The sequence below is a fragment of the Poecilia reticulata genome, chromosome 17, assembly GCF_904066995.2.
Source record: "Poecilia reticulata chromosome 17, P_reticulata-male-v2, whole genome shotgun sequence".
NCBI classification, from domain to species: Eukaryota; Metazoa; Chordata; class Actinopteri; order Cyprinodontiformes; family Poeciliidae; genus Poecilia; species Poecilia reticulata.
In genome coordinates this window covers 24,269,686-24,287,879 of record NC_088846.1, presented here as the reverse complement: position 1 = coordinate 24,287,879, position 18,194 = coordinate 24,269,686, and the positions used below count along the sequence as shown (strand labels likewise).

Genomic DNA, 18,194 nt, shown 5'->3' with positions numbered 1-18,194 from the left:
TTTATAGAAAAAGAACTTGAAAAAATTTTGTGATTTCATAGAAATGTCATCTGAGGATTAGATCACCAAAAGGTACATCTGGAGCAGATATGAGAGCAAGCGATTCGCCGACTGAACAGAAGAATCAAAGCTCAAACATGTTGCACTGAAACAGACCGATGAATGGAGAACAGAGTCACCAAACCAAGACACGAAAGATTATTAAGGCATAAAGCTATGAGATAAGAGATTGTTGATTCAGTATTAAAAGATTTCTCTCCTTGCTGATAACATGTTTTCCTGCCAAAGATTAATTTTGGAAATGGAGGGGAGAGCATTACACGCTCAAGACGGCTTAAACTGGCTTACAGGGAGATTGATCGGCTGTGCAGCGTACCAGACGGAGCTGGCATGGATGTCTGCGTGTGTTTACCGGAGACACGCTGTGAAACCACATGTGAAATGATAAGATAAAAACCAATCCAAAAAAAAACCTAACATTTTTGTTCCTGGAAACAAACCAATAAAAGTAATTTCATTACTGGGGTGGTAATGGTGTGAACTCCACTCGTCCTAAAAGGAATTAAAAAAGGAATCTGGAAGAAACTTCCAGAAAACTGCAAAACAGCTGAAACACCGAGTTCCTTTAAAGACTGAAACCCACCTGTTAGAGTTGATTTTGAAATGTAATAAAGGATCCAACATTTTGATGCGTCATGACGGCAATTGTAATGCTTACTGGTTTTCTCAGTTGTTGAGTGTGTGGCGTTGAGTAAAGTACCCAAAGATTTTACTCAAGCAAAAGTAGCACTTTAACATATTTTTACTCAAGTAAAAGTAAAAAGTAGCCGTCCAAAAATAAAAAGAATTTGGTAAAAAAAAAAAGTCTACTCAGGTCCCGAGTAACTGATCACATTATCAATCGTTTAATATTTTAAAATTACGACATCAACTGGACCAAAATATAAAGTTAAGTGGAAATTTTGGCGTTTTAAGGACCAAAATGACAATAATTCATGTAAATAAAAAATAAAACGTTTCCAAATCAGGTTCTTTCAATAAAACTTCAATAAAAGTTTCACACACAGGTGTGTGTCTGTGTCTGGTGGAGTTTTAGTTAAAACATGTTTGTTCATTCACAAGAGAATCCAGAAATTTTACTCAAGCAAGAGATAATAAAATTACTCGAGTAAAAGTATAACGTAGTGAAAATATTCCTCTAGTAAACATAACTAACTACTACCCAATTCTGTCTAACACTTTGGATTTTGGGTTTTTAATAAGATGTAAAGCACTTTAAACTGCACTGACGCAATTTAAAGTGGCCAAGCGTTACATAACATTGATCCCAGGAACTGAACCCATCTGTGAGGTTCTGCAGCTTCAGTTCTCCGAGCAGCAGCCATTTCTCCCTTCACTAATCCTGTCTTCCAGGTTATCTGCTACAGTGCAGCGTTATTGTGCTCTAAATCTTACATCCAAACTGATAAGCACTGTGCGCATATGTAGATTTTTATCAGTTTGACAAACAGCGCAGCCCTGACAGGAGTAATATTTTTTACTGTTGCTCAGGCTGCGCTGATATTTCAAGGCTCCTAAATGAGTCCAGTTTCCAACAGTTTATACACCACTTGGTTCCGTTCACTAATAAGTGGTGAGGCTCGATTAAAGTATTTTAATTAATTCTCAAATCGTAAACCAAAAAATGAATCAAATCAGCAAAAATTTTTATTCAAAAATAGTTTTGCTGCTAATTGTTTTTAATCTGTTCTTTAGGTTATTCAACCATCATATCTGCTTAAAGTGTTACTATACCCATCTACCTTTCAGGTGTTTTATATAGCTTCTGTAGAAATGTGGACGTTGGCGGCGTGTTTGCTGCTACATGCTTAGCATTGAGATGCTAATCTAGGTTTGACTAGCTCCAGCGTCTCATCCGATCGTTTTTTAAAAGCAAAAAATTTACCTGGGTGGATCAAGAGAAGCGGTTTTGTCCTCCATCGTTGTTGTATGCGGATGCAGTTTGTGCGTCAGAGTTGGGGGCGTACCGGAAACACAATACGAAAGGTTCCGGCTCGCTTTTAAAAGTGAGTAATTGCATAATAAATTAACACATTTAAATCTATGTAATTAATATATTAATCAAAATGAACATGTTAAAGTCCCAGCCTACAATGGCGTTTTAGAGACACTGCAGATAGAAAAAGCAGTACATTTTTACTAAAACTGTTGAAATCTCAGACATTTTCTACAAAAAGTGGACATTTTCTGAGTTTGTAAAGTAGAAAATTTTGGATTTTTGAAAATTCTGAGTTTTTGAGTTTTGAAGTTCAATTTAAAGTCTATTAATTTTGAAATTAATCTAAAAGTTTCAGAGTTTTTCCTCACATATTTTTTACTGTTGGAGTGCACAAATGTCATTTTTTTCAAGAACATTTCTGAAATTAATCTTAGAATTTGAAGTTTTTTGTTTAACCACAACAGCCCTAATACACCATCGTACCATTCCCTAGTAATAATATCTTAAATCACAAATGGACATTGGATTTTGCCGTTTCTTGAAGAAGTCATGGGACGATCATAACACGTCTTAAAAAACCTCTGACTGAAGAAACATTTGTTGAATCACTGCGTTCTTCTTTGCAAAATCATCTCCAAAGGTGCCAAAATCACCAGAAGAGAGCTAAGCTTCTTTAGTGGCTTCCTCTTTTTTGAGCTACTTTATTTGATGCTGCTACTCCAATAGAAACTGAACTTTTCATCAACACCAAAGGACCTAAACCACATTAAGCACAACAACTTGCCTTGTGACAATTTGTTGTTATGATGGAAAATATCGACTTGGTTTGATTAGGACAAAGGAAGAAATTTCATAAAATCTGAAATATCTTCAGCCATTAAAAAATCCCATAAGGTTTAAAATGTTTTCCCCCTGGGGGTTGATTGGATGTTGATTAGCAGGCATTGGCTCAGTTTATTGTCACGCTGCACTGTGGGTTGGAAAAGCTTAAAGAGGACAATAATAAAGGCCTGCTCATAACAAACAAGTTTGATTTTATTTCACTGCCAATATGAATAGACGTGCATCAGGATTTAAGCTACAACAGTTCAGATTTAGTTTGTTTCCTTAAAAAAGAAGAAAAAACAATCTGTTTTCTTCATCCAGGCCTCCAGAGTGTCCTTTTATCCACTGAGTGTAGAAAACTATTGATTCCTCCACTTGTGATGTTCCCTGCCTCCATCTGATGGATTTGTTTTGTATTTGTGGTCGACGGATGACAATTTCTCTCCCAGCGAGAGCTGCTTTGGTCCAATCACAGCAACAGCTTTCAAATCCAAACTGCCTCCCCTGGCATTACTCCAATCCCTACTCTGGTCCACCTCTCCGTCTCCACAGTCCTCCTGCTCATCTAACAAAGTCCTGATTCTGTGTCTCCATCTTTTCGTGCACAGTTGAAGCCAAAAAGGAGAGGCACTACAACCTGACATGCATTTACTGCTTCGGGATTCACTAGTGATAATACACCTCACACTAGCTGCATTTGCATTAAACAGAATCGAGCAAATTGAAATTCAGAAAATAAATTCTCGCCAATTTTGGAAAAAGAAATTCACCTTCTTTTCAGATAAAAAGTTTTTATGCTAGGAAGAGGTGGGTTTTCAGCCGTATCAAAATGGGTATATTTTGCAAAACACTTTTTTCGAGTCACCTGACTAACGACCGGATGTTACTACTGGTGAAAACAACAAAGAAGACAACAGGAAGTGGCAGGATGATGGTTTGTTTTTGTTTTAGTCGCATACTGTGCAGATGCTCCACCAGAGCTCTCAGAGCTTCACACAGTTTATAAAAAGGTCATTCTAATGCAACGATTTCCCAAAATGTCGCATATAGAGCCAACCTTAAGTAAAAAGGGGTTTTCGCTCCAATGCCTAAAGAAGACTAAAGAAGAGGTTATGGCTGAATTATGAATAAGTACGCTGTGGTTTTCAATTACTTAATGTGTGAGCAAGCTTATTCACGTACATTTTTAATTTCATTTCATGGTGAAATAAGAAATGTAATCGTGAAATTGCAGAACATCGACAGAGTGTTGAAATGGAAACAAACGCAGCTGATGTTTCCTTGTAAATGTGGCAAAAAATTGATATAAAATTGAGGTTTACCTTTTGCTCATCTTCTACGCAGCAATGATTCCGTCTTGTTTGTCCATCATTAGCTGCATTTCTATTACAGATGTGTGTAAAATGCTGTCACTATTCAGCTAAGAACAAATTTCGCAATTGCTGCGTTTCCATTAAAAAATAACCGCAATGAAAACTCTAATCTGAATAAGCTTGTTAAGTAATTAAAAATCATGACCCTCCATCTACGTCTTGTAGACTTCTTCTTCTGGTTGTTAATCATGTGATGCAAAAAACATAAAAAGTATTTCCATTACAGTTTTGCAAAATAAACCAATTTCCAGCCACCTCATCCTAGCACCAAAACTTTTGAATTGAAAAAAACATCAACTTTAAATTAAATTAAATGAAAATAAGGGTTAAAGATGAGGCAAAATTTTCTGAAGTCCTTCAACACTGACCATTTTTCACAAAAGTACTAAATGAGAAATTTTCAAAAACTAATGGTCACTTTATCCATCCATTTTCTTTCACCCTTGTCCCTCAGTGGGGTCAGGAGTGTTGCTGGTGCCTCTCCAGCTAACGTTTCGGGCGAGAGGCGGGGTCACCCTGGACAGGTCGCCAGTCTGTCGCAGGGCAACACAGACACACACAGGACACACAACCATGCACACACACACTCACACCTAGGGACAATTTGGAGAGGCCAATTAACCTGACAGTCATGTTTTTGGACTGTGGGAGGAAACCGGAGTACTTGGAGAAAACCCACACATGCACAGGGAGAACATGCAAACTCCATGCAGAAAGACCAGGGCCGGGAATCAAACCCAGAACCTTCTTGCTGCAAGGCAACAGCTCTACCAACTGCACCACTGTGCAGCTCATGGTCACTTTATGATAAATATAAAAAATAAGTAAGTAAGCAATAAAATATAACTGCATGTGCAGTAAAATAACTCCACGTCTTCATTTCATGATTTCTATGGACGTTTTAGGAACAATCAGGCTTGAGAACATAAACAAGTGCTGAACCGAGTTACAGGCTGCATGAAAACTCCCACGCACAGATTTGCTTCGACTTTCATCGACTGGCAGGAAAATCCGAACGCTTTCGAGCTCGGCTCACGCTTAAGCCTCTTACCGTACATTAGGGCTGCGTCCCGTGTGTTTTCCAACATGAGAACTGCACTATGCTTTTTTTAAATATATACACACAGAGAGAGAGGACAGAGGAAGACTGAGATTTAAGAGGAGGATTAATAATTAATAATCCCACAGTGGGATTACCAAAGTGCTCCTCACAAGGTTTTAAAGCAGAATCGTTCGCAGAAATCTCTCTCTCTCTGCAGAAGTTCAGGGTTTATGTCACAGTGAGATAAACTGCAGTCATGTGAAAACTAACAGAACCAGGAGAGTTGATTTGTTGACATGCTGCTACTGATTTGATGCATTTTTGATCATAGACCTGGACACAAATGCTTACGCTGCAATATATTTTCTGCTGCTGACGAGGTGAAATTGTAACATAAATCACAACTACCTGTTCCCTTCCTCTTCCAATCTGAGCAGATTTTCTCCTGGAGGTCAGATTCAGCTGAAACGCTTTTCCACACCAAACTTTTATTCAGGGATGACAGTTCTGACTTTTTGAAAGAAAAACATCAAGCCAGCATTAAGTAAAGTAAAAACTGCATAGCTTTTAGTGCACACAACTCTACAAAAGGGGAAAAAACTAAATCTCAGTCCAATTTGTAGCCTTGCTTTTGGACTGAAAGGAACTAAAACCTTAAAATTTTATCAACCTTCTGTTGATTACAAGACATATTTAGCTACATTCCATAATAAATATCATTCAGGAAGTTTGCAGTACACTCCATTTTTACTGGCATACAGAGTAACAAAAGAGCAGCAGGAATCATAAAAATGGCCTGTGCATTAAAGGTAATTTCTTATGCTTCCTTGAATAAGTAGCATATGTCTATGGGGGATACAAAACATGCTTATTACATTTTTAGCACAAAATAATTCTTAGATAATGAGGTTTTAGTCTTCTCAGGTTTGCCTATTTTCAGATCATTTCAGAATGAGCCCCAGTCATCATTTACACTCGCACCTGAAAATAGCTGCAAACAGATGCCCAATTATACAACTATACATCTTTGAAAAGCAGAAGTGGAGCTTCCTGCACAACCAACAGAATGCAGCAAGTGGTTTCTGGATAGTAAGTCAGCAACAACAACACTTGTCTTTTCCAGCTGTCGTTTTACCAAGCATAAGGAGGTAAAACCAGCCAATCAAACATGCTGGTTGCTAGGTAACGACGCAGTGTGGCTCAACGATAGAGGTTTTGAATAGGCTCATTTTCCAAACACCAAAAATATCAACTTATTGCCAAAAATCATCTATGTGGGATTTTTAAGCACCTGGACTGTTTTTAGAAGCAGTTGACTGAAATGGAAATATAAAAATACAAAATGTGAATTTTGCATGACAAGTCCCCTTTAAAGGAGAGAAGGTGGAGAGAGTCCCAAAATTCAACTCCCTCACTAATAAATCGACCTGGAACTGAAACACTTTGGGTCATTTTAGAAGCCCAGGAGAGACTGTTCTTCCTGAGGAACATTAAACGTTACACCAGGAAGCCACCGATCAGCTTCTACCAGTGCAGCACTGAATGTATCCCAACTTACGATGCTTTCCAGTTGTACTCAGAACTGGGAAATTCCGATTTTATTGGGGGAAAAAAGAGAACTGGAACGCCCTAAAAAGTCGGATTTCCCATCGGGAAACTGGAAGCAACCCAGACTATCCACAATTACAACTCATAAGCCGACTTTGCGTTTCAAAATGGCCGCTCCTTCTATCAACAGTATTAACCTTTGGTGGAAATGTGTATTTTACAAAAAGCTTAAGTAAGAATGCGTCTAATATTAATGTTGCTTGTAGCACCTGAAATTTTAAATTGAAAATTAAAAGTGGTTTTTGCTTAAAGAAAGTAAAGCTTAAAATTATGTTTGTAAGAGGCAATGCAAACAGTCCCTATGTTGAAATTCTGACTTCTTAACTAAAATGCTGTTACCTGTCAAACTCAGCTTCAACTTCTCATTTCCCAGGTAACTTAAACGCATCATAAATCCCAGATGCAAACCAGATAAATTAGATTCCTGTCAGGTGGTTGAGCTCAATGTCAGGCAGTGGCGTCCAAAATTATCACACTGGACTACGAAAATCACAAAGTTGAAAGTAAAATAATTTTCCTCACAGTAAATTGTGAATTATTATCTTCCCACCTGCAATATTTAATATAGCATTGCAGAAAATAACTAAATTACTGTAGGTCTCAAAAAGCATCTCAGACATTCAGAAAAGTTGTGCAGTTTCCAAACTTTTTTTTTTTAGGTCACATTATTAGACCAAAATGCACAAAGGAGAACTGAAAATTGTCATAAAGTATATCATTTAATGGGGGGAAGAAAAAGATATTTACAGGAGAAGAAACTGCAGGAGCCAGTAGAGAACAATGAAACCAGGGAGCAATAAATACACTGAAGAGTGGAGAAGATGAGCTAATCAGAAGCAAGTAAAACAGCTGGGGGAGAACAGGCAGAAGGAAATCAGGAGATGGAAAACATCTGAGCAGGAAGCAGGCTGAAAGGGAAGGTGAAAGATAAGCAGAGCAGAGAAAATGGAGGACGGGAAAACCTGAAACACAAACAATTAGTAGAAAAGATAACACTAACAAAGACAGCTAATGAGGAAAAAGAAATCATAAAAAAAGAACACAAATGAAACCTAAAACTCAAACACCAATGGATCACGAGAATATAAATTTTATTGTCTAAAGAAAGTTCCTAATGTATTTCTAACAACAAAACAACATGCATCTTCTAGGTGCTTCCCTGCTGCCACACACTTGACTTAATTAATGGGTGATTAACAGCCTTCTGTTATAATTATTTTATTAAAAATATAAGATAATATTCAGTAATTATGTTAAAATACATTTATTCCAAAAATTTAACTATGGGAATAAACATATAGATGTGAATCCCTGGCAGCTTTCTAATGATAATTTGTTTTTTTAAGTCATACATCAAGATGTAAAAGAGACCCAATATGCAAAACTCACATTTAGCATATTTTTATACTTCCATTTGTGTCTCTACTGCTTCTAAAAACAGACACATAGAACCATTATTTGGCAGTAGTTCATGTTTTTTTGGTGGCTGGAAAATGAACTGTTTCAAAAACCTGCCAATTCTGAGTCACATTCGACGGGCACTGCACCGTTACCTAGCAACCCTAGCCGAGCCAAAGCCCGTTACCTAGCAACCCAAGCAGTGTTCCGCCCGTCACTTAGCAACTCAAGCTGAGCCCAGGCCCGTTAACCTAGCAGCCCAAGCAGAGTTCCAGCACGTTTGGTCAGCTGGTTTTCCCGCTGTATGCGCTGTAAAATGGCTGCTAGGAAAGACAAGTGGTCTGTTGTTGACTTACCATCCTGAAATCACTTGATACATTCTTGTTGGTTGTGGAGGAGGTCCTACTTCTGCTTTTCAAAGATGTGCGGTTGTATAATAGTTTATCTGTTTACAGCCATTTTCAAGTGCAAGTGTAAACGTTGAAGTTAGAGGATGTTAAAGTGAGAAAAGGCCCTAAAGCAGCTCATTCTGAAAGAAGCTCAAAATCAGAAGAACTGACTAGAGAAAAAAATCTCATGTTCCAAGAATGATTTTGTGCATAAAAAAAGCATAGTAGGTCACCTTTAATTCATAACATGATGAATTATTTGTGTTGAATCTCTAGGAGACGCTGCTGGAGCTGCTGTGTGACGCCGTGGCATCGGCGGTCCGACAGGGAAAGGGTCTGGTGGTGAGCGGCTTCCCCAGAGACCTGAGGCAGGCGGAGGAGTACGAAGCCAAGGCAAGGCAGCGCACCGACGCTGACCCCACATCTGGTCAGAAACATGAATAAAAGATGGAAAAGTCAGAAAAGTTCATCCAAAGAGGAGGGAAGCGAATGAGTCAGTCATGCAGCAGTCAGAGCCATAAATAGGTGTTAAAGGTGATATTTGCAGGAAGAGATGAGGCAAACAGGAAGAAATGAGATGTTCACAGTCGGGATTTGTCACATACGGATCCACTGAGACATTTTCTCCTCTGTGGGTTCAGATGGGGGAACCGAGTGCCGTGGTTCTGCTGAGCTGTTCTCCAGAGACGATGGCCAGCAGGGTGCAGAGCCGCAGCAGATCCTCCTCCTCCTCTTCCTCAGAGAACGCCCTGCAGAGGAGAGCCGAGAACTTCTGCAGCGACGCCCAGGCTGTCATCGCTCACTATGAACGCAAAATGCTGCTGCACACCGTAAGACAGGGCGAGGGTTCAATTCCCTACCAATCCTCTGTAAATCCACTCAACTCTAAACTCAAAAACACCAAATCTGTCTAGTTTCTGGTGCAAATGTCTTAGCACACCTGAGTTAAGAAAATACTAACTTCCAAGTAACTTTTCAGCTTGTTTTAAGTCAATAATTCTTGAATGTAGGTTAAAACTACCAGTTACATGAGTTAAGTAATCTGCCAGTGGAACAAGAGGTTTTTCACCAATTTTAACAAATTATTTACTTAAAACAATCTATATCTAGATATAAATTTAGCTGAACAGTTAGTTATGTCTAGATAGTTTCACTAGAAACTAAACACAAAATATTTGGTAAGATTTTGTGATTTTGCAGTGAACACCATGTTGCATTTTGTATTTTCCCCCTCCTTTGAATTTCTGAATTATATTTTTAAGGACTTTACTTACATAAAGGAAAAAATAAACAAAGGAGAATTTTTTTATGTAATTTGAATAATTTGATGTGTCTGTGGTCGAACACACCTAATTATGTGTTTGACCTAATTATTTGATCTGTATGGTGGGAATCTTTACATGAGACTTTATTCTGAAAATAGAACCTAGTCTAATTGAGAATTCATATTATAAGATTGAACAAAAGCCTTTTGTTTTGGAAGTAACTGGAACAATTTTACTACAGAACTGACCATAAATCCAAGGGACTTAAGGTAGTGAGTTTATGGATTATAGTTTGTGAAGGTTGAGCATTTCCTTAGATAATAAATGACTGAATGATGTATATTGCAAACATCAGGGAAATCTGAATTTTTGTGTTGTCGGAGGTGTCGCCACCCGCTGGTTAATACTAAAAACAACAGTTGACTCTTTTGACCTAAAAGGTTTTATTTATTTCACCTTTAATTATCTCCTTTCCTTATCTCACTCAGTGCAACTTCCACATAACTTCAAACTTTACACCCCAACGTTTTTAATTTAAAGAGTTAAGAGAAATAATTACTACAGCAGAGGTGTCCAATCTTCTCCTCCAGTCTATAAACTGTAAGCAGCTTTCTATCATCTCCACACCACAGCCGGATAATTGGGAATATTATTGCTGCTTTAAAAGGTCAGCGGTGACCTTAAAGGCAACATCTGACTCAGTGTGGGCTTCACACACCTCACTGATGTTGCCACTAACACGAGGGCAAGTCAAAAACCACAGACCTTCTTTAAAAATAAGCTGTCTGAACGCTTGAAATGCCACATCAGCTGCATGCATGCATGCGTCTCTGTGCGCGCGCGTGCGCTTAAATGCCAAGACAGGTACAGAGGCGAGCCCTGACCTGGCTATACGGGTTTTTAATTCAACTTAAATACACAAATAAAGATTTATGTAACCTTTCAAATAAAACATTAATTACTAATAGAAAATTAACAACAATTATGTAAATAGAAGCTACATTTCCATTGGTCGTTGAGCTGTCCTCTCCCTGAGATTTTAGTTTTCACCGGCTAGGCAGCAAGATTATCTTTCCTTCTTTTTGCTTGTTTGTAGAAGAATGGCGTCTGACCACTGGCTTCACTATGACCATCGTAAAACTAAAACATAAAAGGCATAGTATTAGCTAACATTGCAAACTAGCCATGCTTACTGCAAGCTAACCAATACTTAACCAATACTTACGAACAAATCTCGTCCAAAACAAACTACGTATCAAGGTGATGTCAGTATAATTTAGGAGCTCTCCGGTATTACGTTCCGCCATCTTGGATCTCTGTTTTCTTCTTTTAGCGTAACCAATGTATCGATACATCCACCCGGGGGAGTTCTAGTGTGGTTTACAAAAACGTGATTCAGTTTAACGTACAAAAGGCAGAATAAACATATTATTAAGCAATTTCATGTTTTGAAAAAAAGGCAATATCGAAAAAAAAAAAACTCGTTTTGATAAAAAAAAAAGGTGTTTGTGTCACACAAGTCACATGATCAACAACCGGATGTTGACACTGGCGTAAACCACGAAGAAGAAGAAAACCACAGGAAGTAGTTGGGAGGACGATTTTAATAATTTATCTTAAACAAACTTATTCACGTGTGATTTTTATTGCGTTTTTTATTTAATGGAAGCACCACAATTTCAGAATTGTGTTTTTTCGGCATTAGTGGAATATTGACAAAAAAAATTTTAAACGCAGCTAGCAATGTGGGAAATGTAGAAACGCCCACTTTAGTCTCCAGAGAAAATCTCCCTCCCATCAAACAGTTTAATGGCTGAAAAAAATGCAGGCGACAGAAGGCACTGATACAAGAAGTCTGGGAGTCTCTATTGCATCAAATTAATACAAAAGTAAACAAAGCTGGCTCTTTTAGGAGAAATATTTTAAGTTGTCTGATGTGTCTCTGGTCTGACACACCTGCTAATTACCTAATTATTTAATTCAGATATGTTGAAGAAGACACACCACATTTCTCTTGTCTTTCTTGCTTTTGCATTTTCCATAGGATATTTAGGAATAATAGAAAGTTGGCGACTGCAAGATAAAACAAACAAATAAAAAATAAAATAAGTCCAGGCTGGGCTGTGAGCACTCTGTAGAAATGCTAAATAGTTTCTGAAAGTCCTTTGTTTGTCTCTGTCTGCAGATTGACGCCGAGCGGTCGCCACCTGAGGTTTTTGTCCACATCTGCCAAGCCATAGAGTCTTCTGCCACCTTCTGATTTCCACCGTTTACACCAGGGGTGTCCATTGTCCAGGACTGATTTTGTGTGGCCCCCAATCACAATTCAAAAATTACACAAGTTCAGATGGAGACCTTTTGTTTTAAATCAGGGTAAAATTATTACAAACAAGTTAAAATCTTCTTGTATGGAAAGTGTTTGATGCAATACAAAGTATTCATCTTTTTATTACCACGCTTTCTGCATTCTCTTTAATTTTATAATAAATAGGAACACATCTTTTGAATAATTTTTATTTAAAATGAGCTTTTAATGTATTACACATGGCTAAAGTTTTATCCCAAACCTGACCTAAATCCTGTTTTTATAACTGAGACTACTTTGCCCCCCAAATGAGCCATTATAAGGCAAATGTGCAAAATCTTTTTTTAACTTGTGGGTATACAATGATTTACAAACCCTATTCTTACAAAATGTATAGTTTATTTGTTTATTTCCTGCAAAAATACAAAATATTTTGTGTCTAGTTTCTAGTGCAGATATCTTAGAACATTTAAAATAAAACAAAACTAACTGTCATGTAACTTTTCGGAGATATAGCTTGTTTTAAGTAAATAATTTATTAATATCGATGAAAAAGTACTGATTCCACTCACAGAATATTTCACTTATAAGACATTTTTCCCATGTTATATTTGAAAGAATCACAATTAAGAAGTTATTTACTAAAACAAGCTCCTAAATTTGACTGAAAAGTTAATTAGTTAGTTTTGTCTTATTTCAAGTGTGACATATTTCCATAAGAAACTAGTAAGATTTTGTGTTTTTGCAGTGTTTTAATTATTGTATGCTTAATTTATTGTTGAGCATGTAACAACATGTAACATGTAAATCTGTCTTGATGATTTTGACCCATTTGACAAAAAGTTTGGACACTCCTGGTTTACACCCTGATGTTCAGCCTCTTGAAGACCTTCTTCTTCTTCTTCTTCTCTCACCTCCACATCACCCTCACACCTGCACCAGCTTATTGAACTCTTGTGGTATGCATGCCTCACCTGCAATCAGTTGCTCCCTCCTCTTCATTTTGTTTCACCCACTTCCTCTTCCTCACATCAACTTCAGTATAATGCTGCCAACTGCCGGACCGAGGCTCATAACTGTACAGAGAAAACCCCTGCTGCCACTGGGTGCACGCTGATCGTTTCCGCCAGATTGGAGACGTCAATGTGTGTTCATTCTTGTGCTCAGCACTTTGCTTTGTATCGTAACAAGCATGCAGATCTAACAGTTAAAGCTTAAAACTGCCTTCTGTGCATTAAATAAAAAAACAGCGGAATATTAAAAGTATTAGGATTACTGCATTTGTGTGTTTTACAAGCTCATTATATGGGTTCTTGTCTGAGTCTGGTAATCTGACATTCCAATAAAGCCTGTGCATTTGTTAAATCGAGTATTTCTGAGTGTTGTTTGTTGTGTCGCTCACCCAGTGATCCGGCAGCGCCATCTGCTGGAGCAAAAAAGTATCGGATGGTGTCAGCGTCAGAAAGGTCCCTGCAACTCAAATGAAAGAGATGAATGCAACTCACAGACACGTGTAAACAATATAAACAGCAAAATAAAAAAGGAAGAAGATTATATAAGTTGTGTATGGGAAATACCACATACACAAATCTAAAATTACTCATGGCGTTACAAAAAAAGTCTGAACAGTAAATCATAAACATCTCTGACTCCATCAAAAAGGATAAATGAGATATTAAATATTTCTGCAGTCATGCAGTAAAACAATTCATTTATTTTTGACACTTTTTTGGCAAATAAGTAATTGATTACATCTTCTAAATTTCTTTATTTAATTCAATATGTGATTTTAAATGATGATGTTTGACATTACATCTACCAGTATTTAGGTTTTTTACATGAAAACTCAATACAAAATAAAGTTTAGATAACAACCTGATTAGTCACAAGAAAACTTCAAATACAGATTGATCTGGACCTGACATTATAAAACTGAAAAACCAGCAGAGAAGTTTTTGTCCTAAAGAAATGTGTTACATAGTTAATAAGTAAGGACTTCACATTATGAAAGAACTGTAAAATGCTATAAAAATGCCCTGTATCATATATTTGTAATGTGAATACATTCTCTTCAATTATTAACTGTACAAAAATGCATAATGCTATGACTCAGGTGGGACTCAAACACACAATCTTTCAATCACTTCATCCTCTATAGAAGTCCAATGTGCTATCCAATACGCAAGTCTGGAGTGTCTCCATACAGCTGCATATGCTCTGTTTTCACTATGTCTGTTGAAGAAAGATGGTCGTACTTGTTGGTACAAATATTAAAAATGCCCTGTATCATATATTTATTATCTGATTACAGTCTCTTCAATAGCTGATTGTGTTAAGATAGGGTTTGCTTTTTAAATTGAAGACTGCATATAAGACCGACTCTGGTGGGACTTGAACCCACAACCTTTGAATCACTTCATTCTCTCTAGAAGTCCAATGCGCTATCCAATACGCAAGTCTGGAGTGTCTCCATACAGCTGCATATGCTCTGTTTTCACTATGTCTGTTGAAGAAAGATGGTCGTACTAGTTGGTACAAATATTAAAAATCATATATTTTTTATCTGATTACAGTCTCTTTCATGACTGATTGTACAATAACGCGTGTGTTAAAATAGGGTTTGCTTTTTAAATTGAGGACTGCATATAAGATCGACTCTGGTGGGACTTGAACCCACAAACTTTGAATCACTTCGTTCTCTCTAGAAGTCCAATGCGCTATCCATTGCACCACAGAGCCCTTATGGGAGAGTTTCAATAGAGCTACAGACTTTCTTCTTTACATCAGTAGAATGAATTTGCTGAAAATGTGTGTGACAGTTGAGGATTTTATTATATTTGAGGAAAGCAATGACTCTGGTTTCACTCGAACCCACAACCTTTGAATCATTTCATTCTCTCTAGAAGTCAAATACGCCATCCATTGCGCCACAGAGCCCTTATGGGAGAGTTTCATAGAGCTACAGACTTTCTTCTTTACATCAGTAGAATGAATGCTGAAAATGTGTGTGACAGTTGAGGATTTTATTATATTTGAGAAAAGCAATGACTCTAGTTTCACTCGAACCCACAACCTTTGAATCATTTCATTCTCTCTAGAAGTCCAATACGCCATCCATTGCGCCACAGAGCCCAATGGATAGCGCATTCAAATTTTATTATACTTGAGAAATGCATAATGCTATGACTCTGGTGGGACTTGAACCCACAACCTTTGGATCACTTCATCCTTTCTAGGAGTCCAATGCGCTATCCATTGCGCCACAGAGCCTTTGTGCGAGTCTGAAGTGTCTCCATACAGCTGCATATGCTCTGTTTTCACTATGTCTGTTGAAGAAAGATGGCCGTACTAGTTGGTACAAATTTTAAAAATGCCCTGTATCATATATTTTTTATCTTATTAAAGTCTCTTTCATGACTGATTGTACAATAACGCGTGTGTTAAGATAGGGTTTGCTTTTTAAATTGAGGACTGCATTTAAGATCGACTCTGGTGGGACTCGAACCCACAACCTTTGAATCACTTCTTTCTCTCTAGAAGTCCAATGCGCTATCCATTGCGCCACAGAGCCCTTATGGGAGAGTTTCAATAGAGCTACAGACTTTCTTCTTTACATCAGTAGAATGAATTTGCTGAAGATGTGTGTGACAGTTGAGGATTTTATTATATTTGAGGAAAGCAATGATTTTGGTTTCACTCGAACCCACAACCTTTGAATCATTTCATTCTCTCTAGAAGTCAAATACGCCATCCATTGCGCCACAGAGCCCAATGGATAGCGCATTCAAATTTTATTATACTTGAGAAATGCATAATGCTATGACTCTGGTGGGACTCGAACCCACAACCTTTGGATCACTTCATCCTTTCTAGGAGTCCAATGCGCTATCCATTGCGCCACAGAGCCTTTGTGCGAGTCTGAAGTGTCTCCATACAGCTGCATATGCTCTGTTTTCACTATGTCTGTTGAAGAAAGATGGCCGTACTAGTTGGTACAAATTTTAAAAATGCCCTGTATCATATATTTTTTATCTTATTACAGTCTCTTTCATGACTGATTGTACAATAACGCGTGTGTTAAGATAGGGTTTGCTTTTTAAATTGAGGACTGCATTTAAGATCGACTCTGGTGGGACTCGAACCCACAACCTTTGAATCACTTCTTTCTCTCTAGAAGTCCAAAGCGCTATCCATTGCGCCACAGAGCCCTTATGGGAGAGTTTCAATAGAGCTACAGACTTTCTTCTTTACATCAGTAGAATGAATTTGCTGAAAATGTGTGTGACAGTTGAGGATTTTATTATATTTGAGGAAAGCAATGACTCTGGTTTCACTCGAACCCACAACCTTTGAATCATTTCATTCTCTCTAGAAGTCAAATACGCCATCCATTGCGCCACAGAGCCCTTATGGGAGAGTTTCAATAGAGCTACAGACTTTCTTCTTTACATCAGTAGAATGAATTTGCTGAAGATGTGTGTGACAGTTGAGGATTTTATTATATTTGAGGAAAGCAATGATTCTGGTTTCACTCGAACCCACAACCTTTGAATCATTTCATTCTCTCTAGAAGTCAAATACGCCATCCATTGCGCCACAGACCCCAAAGGATAGCGCATTCAAATTTTATTATACTTGAGAAATGCATAATGCTATGACTCTGGTGGGACTCGAACCCACAACCTTTGGATCACTTCATCCTTTCTAGGAGTCCAATGCGCTATCCATTGCGCCACAGAGCCTTTGTGCGAGTCTGAAGTGTCTCCATACAGCTGCATATGCTCTGTTTTCACTATGTCTGTTGAAGAAAGATGGCCGTACTAGTTGGTACAAATTTTAAAAATGCCCTGTATCATATATTTTTTATCTTATTACAGTCTCTTTCATGACTGATTGTACAATAACGCGTGTGTTAAGATAGGGTTTGCTTTTTAAATTGAGGACTTCATTTAAGATCAACTCTGGTGGAACTCGAACCCACAACCTTTGAACCACTTCATCCGCTCTAGAAGTCCAATACGCTATCCATTGCGCCACAGAGCCCTTATGGGAGAGTTTCAATAGAGCTACAGACTTTCTTCTTTACATCAGTAGAATGAATTTGCTGAAAATGTGTGTGACAGTTGAGGATTTTATTATATTTGAGGAAAGCAATGACTCTGGTTTCACTCGAACCCACAACCTTTGAATCATTTCATTCTCTCTAGAAGTCCAATACGCCATCCATTGCGCCACAGAGCCCTTATGGGAGAGTTTCAATAGAGCTACAGACTTTCTTCTTTACATCAGTAGAATGAATTTGCTGAAGATGTGTGTGACAGTTGAGGATTTTATTATATTTGAGGAAAGCAATGATTTTGGTTTCACTCGAACCCACAACCTTTGAATCATTTCATTCTCTCTAGAAGTCAAATACGCCATCCATTGCGCCACAGAGCCCAATGGATAGCGCATTCAAATTTTATTATACTTGAGAAATGCATAATGCTATGACTCTGGTGGGACTCGAACCCACAACCTTTGGATCACTTCATCCTTTCTAGGAGTCCAATGCGCTATCCATTGCGCCACAGAGCCTTTGTGCGAGTCTGAAGTGTCTCCATACAGCTGCATATGCTCTGTTTTCACTATGTCTGTTGAAGAAAGATGGCCGTACTAGTTGGTACAAATTTTAAAAATGCCCTGTATCATATATTTTTTATCTTATTACAGTCTCTTTCATGACTGATTGTACAATAACGCGTGTGTTAAGATAGGGTTTGCTTTTTAAATTGAGGACTGCATTTAAGATCGACTCTGGTGGGACTCGAACCCACAACCTTTGAATCACTTCTTTCTCTCTAGAAGTCCAATGCGCTATCCATTGCGCCACAGAGCCCTTATGGGAGAGTTTCAATAGAGCTACAGACTTTCTTCTTTACATCAGTAGAATGAATTTGCTGAAAATGTGTGTGACAGTTGAGGATTTTATTATATTTGAGGAAAGCAAT

General features: G+C 37.9%; 1 protein-coding gene and 8 non-coding genes across 9 annotated transcripts in view; 1 reads left to right on the top strand and 8 right to left on the bottom strand.

The window, feature by feature from the left end:
• Positions 1-13,573, top strand: part of ak5 (adenylate kinase 5) — a 97,200-nt gene extending 83,627 nt beyond the window's left edge. The window contains exons 12-14 of the mRNA XM_008434639.3: positions 8,911-9,027; positions 9,276-9,464; positions 12,085-13,573. Of these exons, the coding sequence (XP_008432861.1) occupies positions 8,911-9,027; positions 9,276-9,464; positions 12,085-12,159 (381 nt within the window). The 3' untranslated portion in view covers positions 12,160-13,573. The remainder of the gene's footprint in view (positions 1-8,910; positions 9,028-9,275; positions 9,465-12,084) is intronic.
• A 1,283-nt stretch (positions 13,574-14,856) lies between these two features.
• trnar-ucu (transfer RNA arginine (anticodon UCU)) lies at positions 14,857-14,943 on the bottom strand. The gene is given in 2 exon segments: positions 14,857-14,892; positions 14,907-14,943. It is a non-coding gene; the product is annotated as a tRNA-Arg (tRNA).
• Positions 14,944-15,387: 444 nt separating this feature from the next.
• trnar-ccu (transfer RNA arginine (anticodon CCU)) lies at positions 15,388-15,474 on the bottom strand. The gene is given in 2 exon segments: positions 15,388-15,423; positions 15,438-15,474. It is a non-coding gene; the product is annotated as a tRNA-Arg (tRNA).
• A 214-nt stretch (positions 15,475-15,688) lies between these two features.
• Positions 15,689-15,775, bottom strand: trnar-ucu (transfer RNA arginine (anticodon UCU)). The gene is given in 2 exon segments: positions 15,689-15,724; positions 15,739-15,775. It is a non-coding gene; the product is annotated as a tRNA-Arg (tRNA).
• Positions 15,776-16,024: 249 nt separating this feature from the next.
• On the bottom strand, positions 16,025-16,111 carry trnar-ccu (transfer RNA arginine (anticodon CCU)). Its single transcript is given in 2 exon segments — positions 16,025-16,060; positions 16,075-16,111. It is a non-coding gene; the product is annotated as a tRNA-Arg (tRNA).
• Positions 16,112-16,325: 214 nt separating this feature from the next.
• On the bottom strand, positions 16,326-16,412 carry trnar-ucu (transfer RNA arginine (anticodon UCU)). Its single transcript is given in 2 exon segments — positions 16,326-16,361; positions 16,376-16,412. It is a non-coding gene; the product is annotated as a tRNA-Arg (tRNA).
• Positions 16,413-16,859: 447 nt separating this feature from the next.
• On the bottom strand, positions 16,860-16,946 carry trnar-ccu (transfer RNA arginine (anticodon CCU)). Its single transcript is given in 2 exon segments — positions 16,860-16,895; positions 16,910-16,946. It is a non-coding gene; the product is annotated as a tRNA-Arg (tRNA).
• Positions 16,947-17,694: 748 nt separating this feature from the next.
• trnar-ccu (transfer RNA arginine (anticodon CCU)) lies at positions 17,695-17,781 on the bottom strand. Its single transcript is given in 2 exon segments — positions 17,695-17,730; positions 17,745-17,781. It is a non-coding gene; the product is annotated as a tRNA-Arg (tRNA).
• A 214-nt stretch (positions 17,782-17,995) lies between these two features.
• On the bottom strand, positions 17,996-18,082 carry trnar-ucu (transfer RNA arginine (anticodon UCU)). Its single transcript is given in 2 exon segments — positions 17,996-18,031; positions 18,046-18,082. It is a non-coding gene; the product is annotated as a tRNA-Arg (tRNA).
• Positions 18,083-18,194: the final 112 nt, after the last annotated feature.